This window comes from Pygocentrus nattereri, chromosome 2, assembly GCF_015220715.1.
Source record: "Pygocentrus nattereri isolate fPygNat1 chromosome 2, fPygNat1.pri, whole genome shotgun sequence".
NCBI lineage: Eukaryota > Metazoa > Chordata > Actinopteri > Characiformes > Serrasalmidae > Pygocentrus > Pygocentrus nattereri.
Genome location: NC_051212.1, coordinates 36,161,408 through 36,180,802, shown reverse-complemented (window position 1 = coordinate 36,180,802; position 19,395 = coordinate 36,161,408). Strand labels below are relative to the sequence as shown.

General features: G+C 40.1%; 1 protein-coding gene across 2 annotated transcripts; it reads right to left on the bottom strand.

The window, feature by feature from the left end:
* Window positions 1-4,801: 4,801 nt before the first annotated feature.
* tcea1 (transcription elongation factor A (SII), 1) lies at window positions 4,802-19,068 on the bottom strand. 2 transcript variants are annotated; one of them, XM_037544795.1, is made up of 10 exons: window positions 18,846-19,068; window positions 13,520-13,582; window positions 11,999-12,104; window positions 11,798-11,900; window positions 11,450-11,595; window positions 10,380-10,436; window positions 8,707-8,861; window positions 8,418-8,564; window positions 5,499-5,570; window positions 4,802-5,383 (listed from the first exon to the last, which is right to left on the bottom strand). In XM_037544795.1, the coding sequence occupies exons 1-10, from the start codon at window positions 19,011-19,013 to the stop codon at window positions 5,375-5,377; spliced, it is 1,026 nt and encodes a 341-aa protein (XP_037400692.1). In that variant the 5' UTR covers window positions 19,014-19,068; the 3' UTR covers window positions 4,802-5,374. The 2 variants fall into 2 exon arrangements, with proteins under 2 accessions (XP_037400692.1, XP_017575141.1); XM_017719652.2 differs by lacking the exon at window positions 18,846-19,068 and adding an exon at window positions 15,282-15,506.
* Between the last annotated feature and the right edge of the window lie 327 nt (window positions 19,069-19,395).

Genomic DNA, 19,395 nt, shown 5'->3' with positions numbered 1-19,395 from the left:
TTAGAACCATGATTTCATGGATACATGGCTCTTCACAGGATTAAAATCATTCCTCAAATTAATGGAAAACGTGTTATATATGTAGAACATTTTTGAAAATGGTTTTGAAAAGAATTCTGCTATGGCTACGATATCAAGCTTATAACAACAGAAGAACCATTTTTAGTCACATTTTCAAAAAGGTTCTATAGAGAAAAACACACAACACATTCTCCATCAATCTGAAGAACCATTTCACTATGCAAAGAAGCCTTGAAGCACCAAATGATTCTTTCAGTGCTATAAAGAACCATTGTGTTTACTAAAAAAACACTGAAGAACTCTTTTAAACCATGCCAAGCCACTACTTCTGTTTTTAACTACCCAACATCCATTTCAGTACACTACTACCCTTTTTAACTACCCAACATCCATTTCAGTACACTACTACCCTTTTTAACTACCCAACATCCATTTCAGTACACTACTACACTTTTAGCTACCCACCATCCATTTCAGTACACTACTACCCTTTTTAGCTACCCAACATCCATTTCAGTACACTACTACACTTTGTAGCTACCCAACATCCATTTCAGTACACCACACTTTTAGCTACCCAACATCCATTTCAGTACACTACTACCCTTTTTAGCTACCCAACATCCATTTCAGTACACTACTACACTTTGTAGCTACCCAACATCCATTTCAGTACACTACTACGCTTGTTGGCTACCCAACATCCATTTCAGTACACTACTACGCTTGTTGGCTACCCAACATCCATTTCAGTACACTACTACCCTTTTTAGCTACCCAACATCCATTTCAGTACAATACTACACTTTGTAGCTACCCAACATCCATTTCAGTACAATACTACACTTTGTAGCTACCCAACATCCATTTCAGTACACTACTACCCGTTTTAGCTACCCAACATCCATTTCAGTACACTACTACGCTTGTTGGCTACCCAACATCCATTTCAGTACACTACTACACTTTGTAGCTACCCAACATCCATTTCAGTACACTACTACCCTTTTTAGCTGCCCAACATCCATTTCAGCACACTACTACACTTTTTAGCTACCCAACATCCATTTCAAGACAATACTACACTTTGTAGCTACCCAACATCCATTTCAGTACACTACCACACTTTTAGCTACCCAACATCCATTTCAGTACACTACTACCCTTTTTAGCTACCCACCATCCATTTCAGTACACTACTACCTTTTTAGCTACCCAACATCCATTTCAGTACGCTACTACCCTTTTTAGCTACCCAACATCCATTTCAGTACACTACTACCCTTTTTAGCTACCCAACATCCATTTCAGTACACTACTAGCCTTTTTAGCTACCCAACATCCATTTCAGTACACTACCACACTTTTTAGCTACCCAACATCCATTTCAGTACACTACTACGCTTGTTGGCTACCCAACATCCATTTCAGTACACTACTACACTTTGTAGCTACCCAACATCCATTTCAGTACACTACTACCCTTTTTAGCTGCCCAACATCCATTTCAGCACACTACTACACTTTTAGCTACCCAACATCCATTTCAGTACACTACTACCCTTTTTAGCTACCCACCATCCTTTTCAGTACACTACTACCTTTTTAGCTACCCAACATCCATTTCAGTACGCTACTGCCCTTTTTAGCTACCCAACATCCATTTCAGTACACTACTACCCTTTGTAGCTACCCAACATCCATTTCAGTACACTACTACCCTTTTTACCTACCCAACATCCATTTCATTACACTGCTACCCTTTTTACCTACCCAACATTCATTTCAGTACACTACCACACTTTTAGCTACCCACCATCCATTTCAGTACACTACTACCCTTTTTAGCTACCCAACATCCATTTCAGTACACTACTAGCCTTTTTAGCTACCCAACATCCATTTCAGTACACTACCACACTTTTAGCTACCCAACATCCATTTCAGTACAATACTACCTTTTTAGCTACCCAACATCCATTTCATTACACTACTACCCGTTTTAGCTACCGAACATCCATTTCAGTACGCTACTACACTTTGTAGCTACCCAACATCCATTTCAGTACACTACTACCCTTTTTAGCTACCCAACATCCATTTCAGTACACTACTACCCTTTTTAGCTACCCAACATCCATTTCAGTACACTACTACCCTGTTTAGCTACCCAACATCCATTTCAGTACGCTACTACACTTTGTAGCTACCCAACATCCATTTCAGTACACTACTACCCTTTTTAGCTACCCAACATCCATTTCAGTACACTACTACCCTTTTTAGCTACCCAACATCCATTTCAGTACACTACTACACTTTGTAGCTACCCAACATCCATTTCAGTACACCACTACCCTTTTTAGCTGCCCAACATCCATTTCAGTACACTACTACCCTTTTTAGCTACCCAACATCCATTTCAGTACAATACTACACTTTGTAGCTACCCAACATCCATTTCAGTACACTACTACCCTTTTTAGCTACCCAACATCCATTTCAGTACACTACTACCCTTTTTAGCTACCCAACATCCATTTCAGTACACTACTACCCTTTTTAGCTACCCAACATCCATTTCAGTACACTACTACCCTTTGTAGCTACCCACCATCCATTTCAGTACACTACTACCCTTTTTAGCTACTCAATGTCCATTTTTAGCCACTATCACCATTACACATAGCTAAAAAAGGGTTCTGTTTTTTGCTATGAGTGATTCCCTTTAGGCCACACAGGTTTTAGCAGTAGTAGAAGAAACAAACTTCAGCCAGCAAACATGTCTTGGCTGATCTATTATAGTTCGAGTAAAGGGAAGATTGTGTAAACTTGATTTCTCAGCTAACTATTCCTTTTATCATAAACAAGGCCTCCGTGATATCCACATACTACTTCCTGGGTGGAAACCTGTGCAGCGAGCAGCCTAGTGCAGTGGCCTGTGTTTTTTCGCTGGAGAATAATGGTGGGATCTCCACTCCTCCTCTGGAGAGGATGCACCTGGAAAGCTCACAAAAGAGCACATACAGCACATTGTCCTCGTCGATTCAACGGCACTAAAGCCGAGACATACAGAACAGACACCATCAACCCTTTTTCCGTTTGAATTGAGGGTCTGCTGTCCTCTGACAGCCAAAAATGACTATATAAGATGCTCCAAAGTAGTGTGGTCTTACAAGGTTGTGAACTGCTGCCTCCAACCTTATTCATATGCACATAAGCACATCAAAAACAATCAGTGCACGCTTGTTTGTTATTCAGATGAGGTGGTAATACAAGGGGGCTTGTTAAAACATCAAGGCGATGGAAGGAAATGCAACAAAACCCATTTGATAACAGTGAATGGGGCAGACGTTCAGACGCGAGAGCAGGAGGTAGAGGTGCTCTGTGAAGGCTTTACAGAGACTAACGTCGAGCCACTCATCTGCCTCTGAAACCACACAGAGAGGAATATGAAGCTCTAACAGCTTTTTAGCTGAAGAATAAATAATATAACAATTACAAATAACCAAAGCATGAACTGTGGACTAAAAGGGACACTGCAGGTCAGCAGTAATACCGAAATAACGCTAAACGCCCCCAAATACTTTGGAAGCTACACTCTTAAAAAGATGGTTCTTTAAGGGTTCTCTAGTGAAGGCAATGGTTCTATTTAGAATCATAACTTCTATCTAAAATCATTTCATGTTTAAATGGTTCTTTGCCTGGTTAAACCGCACCGCATATAGAGATGGAGAGCGTGTTGAATAGAAGAATTTACAACCATTTGTCACTGTGTTTGAACACTGTGAAATTAGACCTCTGCATTTAACCCATCTGTGTAGTGAAACACCCACATACACACACACTAGTGAACGCACACAGGGGGCAGTGAGCAGCCCTATCCACGGCACCCGGGGAGCAATTGGGGATTAGGTGCCTTGCTCAAGGGCACTTCAGTCATGGACTGTCAGCCAAGGGGACTCAACCGGCCACCTTCCAGTCACAGGGCTGGTTCCCTTACCTCCAGCCCATGACTTGCATGTGTTCTATATAGAACTTCTATAGAGCACCAAAAAGGGTTGTGCTATTGCTACGATGTCAAGCTTGTAACAATATTGTGACAGTGATGGCTAAGTAGCTAAGGCGACGGTGATGGCCAAGCGGCTAAGGCAATGGTGATAGCTAAGCGGCTAAGGCAATGGTGATAGCTAAGCGGCGAAGGTGATGGCCAAGTAGCTAAGTCGACGGTGATAGCTAAGCGGTTATTGCGATGGTGATGGCCAAGTAGCTAAGGCGACGGCAATAGCCTAATTGGAGAGCTGTGGCCACATGCTGTGTTTTACACTTTAGGAAGTGGAAATTCAAAAACAGGAATTGCGCCATTTTTATTTTCTGCGCATTCAAGTTACAAAGTGGGAAACCATGAAACGGAAAAGTATTGTTAGCAACATGCTAGCTAGCAAGTGATTATTAATTATGAGTGATTAACGTTCATGACGCAGTGTCTCGACAGTGATCCTTATGGTCAGTGTTATAGGTTTACTACTGTATCTGCATGTTGACTGATGCAACTCAAATCTTCAAAAGCAGTGAAAGTACCATCCGAATTTCTGAGCAGGAATTCCCAGCTGACGGGCCATTTTATCTTTTTCTTTTGGAGGTGAGGAATTACACTTTACAAGCTTTGGCTGAAAACAGCAACAGAGGAACAGAATCTGAAACCCCTGATCCAGAACATTACCATTTACCAGGTGTTTTTAAAGGTGAAATCAGTTCAATACACAGAAAAGCAACACAGTGAGTTTAAAAATGTTTTACTCCAGAAAAGAAAACATGTAAACAGTATAAATTTGCCAATCATGCATATAAATTGAATACATGGGGAAAGGTCTCTTTTCTAGCATGTTTCAAAATGTGTCAGACTAAAAGAAAATCAACATTGAGTTATCAATAAAAACAAAACAAAAAAAGCTACAGCCTTTTCCTTTTACATTTATTGGGTAAAACAATCTAAGAAAATTAAATAGCCTAACTGTTCCTAATTTCTGTTAGGGCAGAGCAAAACGTTCTAAGTGTTGTGACCCGATCTCCCCCCAAAAAGTCAAAACTACATATAAAAAGTGATGATAAAAGAAACAATGAAACAACAATGATCATAGTCCAAAGGCTGAGCCTAGCTATACGTCAAGTTAAAACACAGGACATGAGTTTGTGGACCGAGACAAATCAAATAAAAACATTGATGCTGTCTATTGTGGCTGTTGTACATCAGAGGCCACAGACTTAAAAGTTCCTAATGGTTGACGATACAGAAACATGGTCCAGGAATTTAGCTACCTCTCTGCAACACGATGGTTCTCTCTCCCCATCTTCAGCAGAACTGCAAGCAGAACCAGGACGAGAAACAGTGAGCAGATCAACATGTTTTCAGAATGTCAGTGAACAGGAGGACGCGATGTGGTTTACAAAAACGATAAAAAGGAAAGAAATCTCACCTTCCATCTATTGCCACATTCATTGCAGAAAACAAACGTGGTCATTGGCTCATCAGCACTTCGAGTCTGAACCTGAATAAAGTACAAGATATATAAAAGACTTAAAGCCAGAACACAGAGGAACAGACTGTGCTTACTAAATAGTCACCACCAATAAACAAATGCTAGAGCAGGTAAAGCTTGCCCTGTTTTCCAGGTCTGAATTGTGGTTGGGAATAAAACAAATGAATAAGCTCTGCATTAGAACTGAATCAAAGTAATGTTGAAACACAAGGAGATCTTATGTCAAGTTATGCAAAACGTGCCCTCGTTTGTCCACAACACTGATATATTTTAGAAACTGTTAAAATGGGACAAAAGATACTGTGGCTGTCAACAAACCCCAATAAGTTAAGGATGGGTCTGATATAGAAATGGAACCCATACAACACCCAGCACTGTACTGAGCAACAGCCTAACGTTACCACAAGAACAACCAAGTAAATGTCAATATTGTGTTACTTTCCAAATATATCATGGTATGATGGCTTGAAAAGATGTTAACTAATTAGTTAATTTATCAGAATTTTCAAGTGAAACCAATCCCTCAGTAAATTACATGCACTGCAATTATCTGTGAGATCATGAGTACAATGTGGACAGTGCTCAAAAAAAGATTACACAGCTATTTTATGGACATTATGCTGTTTCGTGGATATAAAGTTTGTTATCCATCAAATTGAGTTGTATGCACAATTTGTGGCACTTCTGGTCAAATGACATGTTTTGTTAATTTTCTGAATGAAAAGTTTAACACATCCTTTACAGAGAACACACTTCCACATATTTTAATGTAGCATTACTGTTTATTTGTTGAATTTAATGTTTTGGGAAAGAATTTTTCTTTAATATGTTACATTCTGCAAATAAATTAAATTTGTGAACTAAATCTTGAATAAAAATAGAACAAGTTTGTCCACCGTATATGTTGCACTATCAAGGTGTTTCAATCACAGTATAGACGATATACCGAACAACACTACTATATTCTATACTAAAATTACAATTTTTTCATTGTACATGTCATTTTGCACACATTTGCACTGCAAACAGTATTTCTCTACTTAGTCTTTGTTTAGTAAATGTTTAACTGAAGAAAAGTCTTACAACCCCAATTCCAATGAAGTTGGGACGTTGTGTAAAACATAAAAACAGAATACGATGATTTGCAAATCCTTTTCAACCTATATTCAACTGAATACACTACAAAGACAAGATATTTAATGTTCAAACAGATAAACTTTGTTTTTTGCAAATATTCACTCATTTTGAATTTGATGCCTGCAACACGTTCCAAAGAAGTTGGGACAGGGGCATGTTTACCACTGAGTTACATCACCTTTCCTTTTAACAACATTCAATAAGCGTTTGGGAACTGAGGACACTAATTGTTGAAGCTTTGTAGGTGGAATTCTTTCCCATTCAGTTGCTCAACAGTCCGGGGTCTCCGTTGTCGTATTTTGCGCTTCATAATGCGCCACACATTTTCAATGGGAGACAGGTCTGCACTGCAGGCAGGCCAGTCTAGTACCCGCACTCTTTTACTACAAAGCCACGCTGTTGTAACACGTGCAGAATGTGGCTTGGCATTGTCTTGCTGAAATAAGCAGGACGTCCCTGAAAAAGACGTTGCTTGGATGGCAGCATATGTAGCTCCAAAACCTGTATGTACCTTTCAGCACTAATGGTGCCTTCACAGATGTGCAAGTTACCCATGCCATGGGCACTAACACACCACCATACCATCAGAGATGCTGGCTTTTGAGCTTTGCACTGATAACAATCCGGACAGTCCTTTTCCTCTTTGGCCCGGAGGACACGACATCCATGATTTCCAAAAACAATTTGAAATGTGGACTCGTCAGACCACAGGACACTTTTCCACTTCGCGTCAGTCCATCTCAGATGAGCTCAGGCCCAGAGAAGCCGGCGGCGTTTCTGGGTGTTGTTGATATCTGGCTTTCACTTTGCATGGCAGAGTTTTAACTTGCACTTGTAGATGGAGCGACGAACTGTGTTCACTGATGATGGTTTTCTGAAGTGTTCCTGAGCCCATGTGGTAAAATCCGTTACAGAATGATGTCGGTTTTTAATGCAGAGCCGCCTGAGGGATCAAAGGTCACGGGCATCCAATGCTGGTTTTCTGCCTTGCTGCTTACTTACAGTGAATTCTCCAGATTCTCTGAATCTTTTGATGATATTATGGACTGTAGATGATGAAATCCCTAAATTCCTTGCAGTTGCACGTTGAGAAACATTGTTCTTAAACTGTTGGACTATTTGCTCACACAGTTGTTCACAAAGTGGTGAACCTCACCCCATCCTTGCTTGTGAACGACTGAGCCTTTCAGGGATGCTCCCTTTATACCCAATAATGACACTCACCTGTTTTCAATTAACCTGCTCACCTGTGGAATGTTCCAAACAGGTTGTTTTTTGAGCATTCCTCAACTTTCCCAGTCTTTTGTTGCCCCTGTCCCAACTTCTTTGGAATGTGTTGCAGGCATCAAATTCAAAATGATTGAATATTTGCAAAAAACAATAAAGTTTATCCGTTTGAACATTAAATATCTTGTCTTTGTAGTATATTCAATTGAATATAGGTTCAAAAAGATATGCAAATCGTCGCATTCTCTTTTTATTTATGTTTTACACAACGTCCCAACTTCATTGGAATTGGGGTTGTACATGTTATGTTGTTGGCTATGTATTTCTTATTATAGTGGCACAATAAAAAATAATTGATTTAAAGCCTAGTATCGGCAGCAGTATCAGATTAGAACAGATGTTGTCCCATCTGTAGTGGATGAAACTAGGCCTTACTGGAAGTGTACACGAGTACCTTTATCTTAGCTACAGTAAACTGCTGTGCAGACATACCTGTGTGTAGGTGCAGTTGTGCTTTTTGCATTTCCCACAGGTGAACAGGTCAGTCTGGGTGCCTCCGGTCTTGGCCATCTGGTGGTCCCTGATAGCCTCTTTGGTCAGATTCTTCCGCATCTCCTTCAGTTCATCGCTGGCCATTTCCTGTCAAATTTCACACTTCGTCATCACAGCTCAAAGCTTCTCAGCCGTGGAAAACAGAACATGCGGTGAAACGTGTGTTTTAAGATGACAAAAACAACAACAGTAAAGGAAATTGTCCACTGAAATAAGCGGACATTCTCACCTCTGCGGTCATTTTGGCTATGCGGTTTGGAGGCACATTGCCACAAAGTACATTCCTCCTCAGGTTGGGGTTCTTGGCATCTTTAAGATTTGAGATTCGGCTTCGTATGCGGTTCTTGTATTTCATGTCGGTATTCTTGAACTCCAGGAAGATACGTGCCAGTTGGTCAAGGAAGTTGCCCAAAATATTGTACGCATAATACACATTCTACACAGTTTAATTGCATTTAGAGGGAGACCTGTGTACAGTGCAGCGTGTCATGACAAGTTTTGTTACATGGACGTAATAAGTATGGGACAATCATTTCATCACTGATCACACCCGCCAACCATTGCAGATTACAGGGGAGGTATATACCACCATCAGACTGTCTGAGCATGTTTTCAATGCACACAGAAAAGAGGCTTATGGACTGAGGATCCTCTTATGGAAACTGGCTTAAACACAGCTAATTATGTGGTAACACCGCATTATCTGCTGTACCTGCTTAAACTGGAGAAAAGCATGTTTTAAGTTAGAACCTTTGTGTTTAGCCTAAAGCTAGCTTTGTTTTTGTGATTGCTTGGCAGTTCTTAGTATGGTTTAGTAGTTTTTGCTATATGTTACATAAATCATGTGCCGGCAGCATGTTTTAACCTAACTCAACTGACCGTGTCGGTGCACAGAAACTACCAGTTATTGTCGAATTCCCATGAATGTTTGCATTTTGTTTATAGTGAGAATGAGATAACAGTCATACAATAACATTCTTGACCCTATCATTTTTTACTTTTTATAATAAAGTTCTGAATCTGAAGCCTTCTTATTGAAGGCTTATTTGTACTTGTTTTAGGTCTCAATGCATAAATAACTTCAGGTAGCAATTTAGAGCAAAGCTCTTTAAAATTATGTCGACCTTTATTAACATGAGATATTCTGAAGTAATTACAAGCACTTTTGTAAGTCGCTCTGGATAAGAGCGTCTGCTAAATGCCATAAATGTAAATGTAAATGAAGTAATATGTTTGCCTATTATCTGTCTGCTGACTGTCATCTTTGTCACCAGTTACAAAAAAAAAAAAAAAGAAGAACAACAACAAAACAGTTAGAGCAGTTAGAGAACCCGGTAGCAGAAAATAGTGACGTCTACCTGGCAATGCTTCACTTGATTGTTTTTACAGACATGGATTTCAGCAATAAAATGCATTTTCACACAGGTTTTTACAAATCTATTCCTTCAAAAACTCTCACCTGAAGGAACATTTTAATCAGCACACACTGCATCTGGGGAAAAAAAGGCTCAGTGTGCAGTGTGATGTAAGCTTAGAGGAAAAATGTAGTACTTGGACCATAATCGTTTTTTAAATCAGTGTCTAACAGAAAGTCCCTGCACTCAACAGAGTAACTTTGACACTGGAGTTCATCTTTAAATGAACAGTCTGTTTAACGTAATCAGTTATTACGTTTGATGTCTTATGTTTGATTCTTTAGTTAGCAAGGAGATTTGCTCCATTTTGTGGCATATGTGAGATGATCTAGGCACAGTTTTCATGGTGCTAACTGGCTTGAAGTGTCTTAGCTGGTTAGCTTTGTGGTACATTACTAGACAGACAAGAAAAGTGAAATTTGATTTATTTTTTTTTTACAGAACTAATCCTTTGAAAACTGCTCTCCACAGAATGAGAAAAGGATATATTCCTCAATTTGTGCGCCAAGTTCATCGCAGTCAGCCCCAATGGCGATGTAGTCATCTAATCAGTAAGAAAGAAAGAAAGAAAGAAAGTCATGCATATGAACAGTGAGAAATGGCATTAGTATAAACCTGGTTAAACACTGTGATTATAGCTGTTTCATTAAGTTGCACAATTTAGGTTTCATAAAATATACATTTACTCCTCACTTATTTCAACTCTCTTATTTCTGATCTACAATTTGTCAGTGGGAAAATATATTACTAGCATTATCAGTAAAACATCAAGTGTTAAAAGGCATTGTTAGCATTTTAGCAAATATTGCCAAGCTCAATTTTTTGTGAGATAAAAGATGGCATGGATCTCCAAGCTGTTAATTTACTTCAGATTTTTCATTATTAATCTTTAACATGCAGCCAAAAAATGCATGTACAACTGTGTGCAAAAGCTTGATCTCTTCTGGTGAAATAACATGTTTTGTTGATTTTAAGTAAAAAGATCATCTACAGTAGAACATATGACATTTTACTGCACACTGTAGAGCACAATTTCAATTTATTTTCTGAGTTTAACATATCCGAAAATTAAACCTACAATATGAAATGTGCCATAACTGTCGCAAGCAACATTTAATGCTATCCCCTCGATATGATAAATTTGGCATATACACAGTAATTGTGCACTATCCTCTGTAGAGGATGTGTTACTTATTTTCACTTAGGAAGTCAACAAACCAACTGTACTACCTTAAATAAATGTTTATCAACAAATAATGCAAATAAGAAATATGATAAACCCCATGTTTTAATTGTGGCAACAGACCAAGGCTCTTGTATGCATACACAAAATGAAAATCTACAGTAATACAAATAATCATAACTGTATGTTTTTCTTATTATTGGAAATGAGTGATAAGTTGCTGGTCATAATGGTAGCAGCTCACTACTATCATCTAATAACAATTAGTTCACCTTCAATACATGAAATATGAGGTTAGTCAGCGAAGGACTCTTCCTGATCTACCTATTATATGTAAAAGGGTGTGTACAGTCATATGAGCCACCACAACTTGCCTCCTGTTTGAAGAGCACTGGACAGCATCTCCCTGCACTTCAGACGGACTGAGTCAGATGTGCCTGGTGCTCGAGGGAACGTGGAAATCAGTGTGTTGGGCATCACTTCAGCAGAGTCACTCCTACTACTGGAATTACTGCTGGAGCTGCAGAACGTAAAGAAAGAAGGGAGGCACCAAGAGGTAGGGCACAGAAAAAGACAAAATTACACAGTAAAGCAGATAAGTGTTACGTTTTGTCATCACATACATACACTTGAATCCTACTGAGTACAAAAAACTGAACCATTAAACATTATACCCGTATTATTGTGAACAAAAGCATGATTCTTACAGATACCGTGTTTACCTTTCCTCTCTAGGCTCAGGGCTACCCTGGGATGGAGACATGACAGGTGCTGTGGGCTCCTTCTTCTTCTCCTCAGAGTTTTTGTCTCCACTAGAAGGCTCATCTATATGCCAAGGAACATTCCTGAACCAGTTGTACTCTAAGCAAAGTGTATATAATTGAAGTAACTTAACAGTAACCTTATACTGGCATTTAACTTACCCAACAGCTTCTTCCAAGATTTAATAAGAGATTTAGCCAATGAGGTAACCTCCTCGTCTGTGCTCTGCTTGCGGATAGCGTTCACAGACATCCCAATGCGGGTGGACTGTGAAAAGAAAGCAAAGAAGGTGTCCAATCTGATGTGTCCAAGTGAGACAGTGCAAGCTGTGAGCTAACCTTATTTCAGGTAAATGTAAATAATACTACACATCATTTAGTTGTAAAAATCTGATTTGTTCTTTATTTTCAATCCAACAAACATCAGAGGCCTCGTTAATAAGACATACACGAGTTTCATCTTATATGTTATTAACATAAGTTCACAACACTTGCGTATGAGGCTTTTCTAAAAACACGTCTTCACAAATCAAATACTTTAACGCCTGTAACACAAACTGTCGTTTGTTCAACAGGTTGGGAACTCACATTCATCTACGCACATTTTTAAGTCAAATGATTTTTTTTTTTTAATCACTACTCCAACATGACAAAAAAACAAAAAAAAAAACAAAAAACAAAACAAATACTCTGCTAAACAAATGGTCATTTCCCCACTCGCCACCACATTATCATGCTCGATCGTTCAAAGGAGTCTGCTGCGCTCTCTCTCTCTCTCTCTTCCTGTCAGTGTCCTCCTCATCTGATGTCATGTTTATTTTAACTGTAAGGCACACACGCACGCACGCACGCACGCACGCGCACACACACACACACACACACACACACCTCCTAGTAACTCTCTAGGTAATGTTAATTCTGCAGCATGTGCGCTCACTTTCTCCCCATGCTGCCATTACCTGCATCTCTCATTACGGTTACAGGTTGCAAAAGTAATTATGAGTATAATACTGTGAAAAGTCACATTTAACAATCAACGACATATAGACAACGTGACAATGTTACTTTGTTAACATAAACGTCCGGTGAACAAACAAGCTAGTCTGCAAATTACACAACGTTAGACTAACATTTTAGCATGAAATATCTTCCCAGGGTTGGCGGGTCTGAGTTAAGTTAGCTAACTCAATTCACTATTTCAACTTTCCACATCCACTCCAGCCCATTTACATTTGTAAAGGAGTTAAAAGCACCATCCCTCCTTGTGGTGCTGCCCAGACAGAATGAGGAAGAAGAATAAAAAAATATTGTGCTGCTATTGTTTTCCAGTCATATCTCACGATTGGTCGAACTTTTCTTCTACATTTGTTTTTCGGAAAGACCAGACACTGCTGCTTCTTGTTGTTAGATTTGAGTACTGCATGTGCACAACTGAACTCACAGGCACCATCAGCTTTTTGTGTGGTTTACAGTGACAATTCAAATGAGCATACTTTGATGTTAAAATGTGAACTTTGCCATGCAAAATGCATCGAGGTTGGCAAGCCTGCTCCTGTGGTTCGGTTAATGCGTGTTTACATTTTTTTACCATAGTACTGAGTACTGTGACACTATATTTGGTATCAGTATTGAAATCAATATCCTAGTACAATGACAACCCCAATAACTACAAAGATACAGTACCTGTAAAAGCTCCAGGGTCATGGGTATATTCTTGAGCTCCCTGAGGAGATCCAATGCCCCTGACTGAATGAAAGACACTCAAGTTAATAAAAAAACAGCCCGTGGTAATTAAAATTACAGTTGAGAACACAAGCAATTATCTGGCCATAATTAAGTCAAGTAACGACGGAAGGGAGTGCTGCTTGTGCTCTTCCCCACACAGAACACCAAACGTGCGTCAGCATCACCACCACATTTAGAGGTGCTTTCAGACTCAAATGATATTACAAGGATTTAAGCAAGAAATGTAAACAAATAATGCTGTTTTTCTGGTTTGTATACAGATCATTTCCCTATCCCTATCCCATTCAGACTAAAGGAATTCATACCAAATTGAAAAGCAATCACAACAGCAGACAAACATGAAATGCAATGCACACATTATTTTTTCATAGACATACAGGTGCTAAAAAAAAAAACTAAAAAAAAATTTTTTTCATGCCACTGTTTTCATGCCACTTGACCTCATAAACATTGCATGAGGATTTCCACCCTGAAGGTAATAAAGGTATAATTATATAGCTTTCCACTGTGCAGAACTTAAAGCAACTTTAGATCAATATCACGGATTTGGAGAGCCAGAGTCCAGCAGAGTTTGGTGATTTGCCTGCTCAAGCACACCTGATTAGACGCGTGTTAATTGTCATGTTTCACAGGCGTGTTTGAGTAGGGCAACTATCAAACTGTTCTGGACACCCGCTCTCCAGGACTGGAGTTGTGCACAGCTTTGTTTAAATGCAAGCTTGTGTGTCTCCTTTTGGTTGCATTTTAATGAGGAAAATACATTGTACAAAAAAAAACAAACAAACAAAAAAAAGAAGTCCAGCAACTGGAAAACACTGTAGTAGAAGTTTTGCTTTTCACTTTGGCATGTATTCTGCATGTCACCTGTGGAATATAAAATGCCATGTGTGCATTGCATTTTACTGTTATGGGTGCATTTAAATGGGGAAAATCTGTTTAAAGTACTGTACAGTGGAAAGTACATAGTTCCTTAATTACTTAAATCAACTTAAAGTGGATTGTATTCAATTCTGACATCAATTCAGCATTTCTTGTCTTAAATGCAAATCCTCATGCACTGATTTTTCAGTAACGCAACGTGAAAACAATGTAATAACCGCGTAGCTTATCGCGCAAACCCATCTCTCCCATCCTTCACTTCACTGTACTGTGTAGGCTAATTAACTAGCACTCCGGCTAGCTAAACAATTAGCCAACACCGTAAACACAACGATTTGTCTTAAATAACTAAATCTGAGCTTAATTAGAAGAACCTAAAGCAACTAAGCGAACCTGCTCTATGCACTTTAGCTAGTGCTAACTGTCAAGCTAAGTGTTAGTTTAAACCTGCTTTAGAAAAGATACAAAGTTAAATTACTACGGTAGCAGACAGGCTAATATCTTGAGGCTAACTTACTCCAAGCTACTCCCGTCGGGGGTAAAGTCAGCTCCTTATTTCCGTTCCACCTTAAATTGTGCTGGTGCCTCCACTCCGTTGTACTGTTTAAGGTGGAATGGAAAGTTGAATAAAAACTGGTGACGAATAAGCAACCCTCAGCTACCTAACCGCTGGCGAAAGCGTTAGCATCGCCATTAGCTTTATATGTAACGTTGCCATTAGCTCGCCGTTAGCTTTAGCGCTACTCGGTTAGCATTAGCTAGCCGGGCTAACGCTAGCTGCCCGAGTGTTTGTGTTGGCAGTTCATTCATGTCACCTCACCCCGTTTTTCTTCTGCGCCATTTTATCCATCTTCTTAGCGATCCGGATAATATCCTCTTCTTCTTTCTTACCCATTGCGGTTAGTTTTGTTCACAGATACGAACTTTAAACAGCCTTAAGTGATTAAATGTCTCTCCCGCCTTCGGCGCGCTCTGACTGACTGACCGGCAGCTCGCCGACCGCAGCGGGCAGAAGGCGCAGGCGCGGCTAATCGAGCCCAGCAGAGAGAAAGAAGCGGCGGAGCGCAGAAACTTCCAGCGACGGATACGACAAACAGAGAGCAGCAGCAGCAGCAGCAGCTCTGCTCCAGACCGTTTACCAGGTGGAGTTTTTAGGCTGTTATTTCCTAAGGCGCCAAATCCAAACCACACATTCACATATAAAGTCTTCTCAAGATTACCGAGCGCGACGGAAATGTGCGCACACACCGCGATCTGACGAAATAATTTGGTTTATTCAGAATTACATTCCTAATTCATTTAGACTATTTCAAACACGTTTCCAGTTACCACATGTATACGCAAGACGTGCGGCGTTTCGCTTTATTTAATGCTTGGTAGAAGGGGAACTCCACCGTGTTTTCAAAAATTCGACGTAGTTAAAGGGCTGAGATGTAAGCAGCCGGTCAGAGCGGCTTGTTGTGAAACGCTCCGGTTTAGAGAAACGTGCTGAGTCCGAATCTAGGTCTGTAGGTTTCTCTACAATGAATCACTTCACCTCAAATCACTCTGAATGACTGCTTACATCTCAAGGAATTAATTATTAGGAAATTTTAAAGACTTTGGTCGAGTTCCCCTTTAAACCGATGGTTTAGATGGGACAGTTCTAAGCGAATCATACACGGGAGCCGCCTAGGGTTCAAACTGAGTAACGCATCATCACCTTGTTTCGTTTTCGTTTACCTGTTAAATAATATTATTACATCAGATCGAGGGTGCCCGGACTTTTGTTTTGGGGGCCAAAGTGCAATGCTTGTGGTGGGCTGAAAAAACAGCATCCAAATAAAGAAGGAAGGTTTGTTTTAAAAAATGTGTCACAATCTTTTGTGTTACTTCAAAAATATAATTTTGGAAAATAAGAATTTAACACGGTATGTATAGTGTAAAGTATATGGTTGTTCTTATTGTATGGGGATTGAGGGGGGACGGTATGTTAACTTTCTGACAGGCCAATCAATTGTCTTCATAGGCGAGCTTCAGACTGCCCTGCTTTAGATGATATCATTTCAGTTTTATTCACCACAGAGTGAAAGAGAAGCCTTGTTGTTCATATTTGTGTTAGACTGTCATTTCATTCCTGTCACCAATTACATTTTGTAGTCATTCCAAAAGTGAACTTCACATGTTTCTCAATATGACTGTAAAGTGGCGGGGGGAGGCGGGGATGGGGGGGTATGTACACTATGTTGCCAAAGTATTTGCCCGTCTGCCTTCACATGCATATGAAATTGAGTGAGATCCCATTCTTAATCCATAGGGTTTAATATTATGTCGGCCCACCCTTTGCAGCTATAAGAGCTTCAACTCTTCTGGGAAGGTTTTCCACAAGGTTTAGGAGTGTGTTTATGGGAATTTTTTTGACCATACTTCCAGAAGCGCGTTTGTGAGGTCAGACACTGATTTTGGACAAGAAGGCCTGGGTCGTAGTCTCCGCTCTAATTCATCCCAAAGGTGTGCACTGGTGCCGAGTCATGTTGGAACAGGAAAGGGCCATTCGCCAAACTGTTCCCACAAAGTTGGGAGCAAAATTGTCCAAAATCTTTTGGTCTGCTGAAGCATTAAGAGTTCCTTTCACTGGAATTAAGGGGTTGAACCCAATTACCCCACACCATAATCCCCCCTCCACCAGACTTTACACTTTACACTGCCAAACCCAGACTCGTCCATCGGATTGCCAGACGGAGAAGTGTGATTCGTCACTCTAGAGAACACGTCTCCACTGCTCTAGAGTCCAGTGGCGGCGCTTTACACCACTGCATTGCTTTGCACTTGGTGATGTAAGGCTTGGATGCAGCTGCTCAGCCATGGAAACCCATTCCATGAAGCTCTCTACGCTGTTCTTGAGCTAATCGGAAAGCCACAAGAAGTTTGGAGGTCTGTAGTGATTGACTCTGCACGACCTCTGCACGCTATACGCCTTTATACACCTGTGGCCATGGAAGTGATTGGAACACCTGAATTCAATGATTTGGATGGGTGAGTGAATACTTTTGGAAGCATGGTGTATGTATGTATGTATGTATGTATGTATGTATGTACGTATGAACGTGTGTACTTAATATGACAGCAGTGTTGAAATATTAAACCCCTCTGTGTTCAGAAAACAAGTACATGTGACAGCGCATAAAATGAATTTGCGATCAGGGATGACATTTTACCATTTCCACAATACAAATATCTTTATTTTTAAATTAAATGCTCCCAAACAGTAACTCATTTCTGTTGAGTCAGTCATGCAGCTCCTCTCATCTTTAGGAGCTCTGATTTGAGTCAGTGATGTCCTTACAGCCTGCACTAGCTACCACAAAGCAGGGCTACTCCAGTAAGTTCATTCACTTTTTATTATGCTTTAACCAAAAGCATTACATTAAATAGCAGGATTTGGTGCAAAAATGTTGAATTAGTAGGTAGCCTTTCTGACTGTTAGCATGAAGCTAATTTTCCCTACAACATTCATTGGTATTTTCTGCATTATGTTAGCATCAAGTTAATGGTGATGTAATCACACTGGATTCACATTATTACTTATGGCTGCTTTAACATGTGAAGCTTTTAAGGCATACACACAACATATTCTTTACTTAGTTTGTTGACTTTTTACAGTGAATCACGTAAATATTTTAATTATATCTGAATATTAGTGGAGGGGACTGTTAAGTTGATCTGGAAACTGCTACAGAGAACGTGTAGAGAGGAACTGCCCCTCAGTGAGGGCTTCTGGGTTTCTCAGACGGTGGGTTAAGATGGAACATTTGAGCAAAAACGTAGTTTATGAATGCTTATTCATTTCAAATGTGGAATAATGTATTCATGTCCTAAACACAGAACACCATGAAACATTTTAACAAAGCTATTGTATTTTGAAGGCGGAGTTTAAACAGCGCCTCGTGTACATCCACGACATCTGTGAGCACGAACAACCGACGAGCTGCTCCGCTCGCCAAACAATCCGCATTCAGTAGCAGTTATGCTAACGTCCTGCTGCCCCAAACCCATTTGCCGTAGAAAAACAGAACATACAGGTAAGTTTTCTTTGTTTTTTTAGTGACATATATCCATCTACTTTCTAAAATTAATGGAAAAATTCTAGGTCAGTGATTAGAGACTATTTTAACATTTCATTTTTAGCCATTTAGCTCTCTTCACTCCCATTCATTGGCTGTGTTTACATGCAAAGATTTTTGCCAATCCGATTGAAAACAATCGGATTAGAGATTCAGACTGAGGTGTTTATGTGCTCACTCTATTCAACGGTCTGATGAAAATCTTCGTTTACATGCCGACTACAAGTAATCCCATGCAAAATGATGCGCATGCGTGGAGAACCATCTAGAGTAAACGTTACCATGACAGCGAGCATCACGTGAGGTCCAGTCGGCGTGAGATGAGTTTCCAGTTGGCGCGTTTGTGTTTTTAATTCAGAAAAAACGTCCTTCTCATGTCCTAAAGGAAGCGACGAGAGGAAGACGTCGTGCTCTGAGACACATAAGCTGGACGTCCGTCCCCCCGCCATCTTTTAAAGCTCAGAGTATAAACCTCGTCTCCTCTGCAGACCAGCTATAGCTCCGCCATGTTCAACGGTATAAACCTTTCGCTGTGACGCGCCGCGCATGCGCAGAACGCACTGACACGGTCCGATCGGAGTGTAATCGGATTCAGGCGTTTACACGGATATTATTCTTCTATTTAACGGGTTATTTAGATGTTTACCCACCTCGTTCAATCGGTTAGACATTGTAATCCGATTGAGGTGTTGACATGGACGTATTCTATTCCGATTGAACTGTTGAACGGATTATTAGGCTGCATGTAAACATGGATATTGAGGAGCCGCTTGTCGGCGCCCTCTGGCGGTTTGCAGTCATGATTTTAATATAATGTGAGCAACAGCTCCT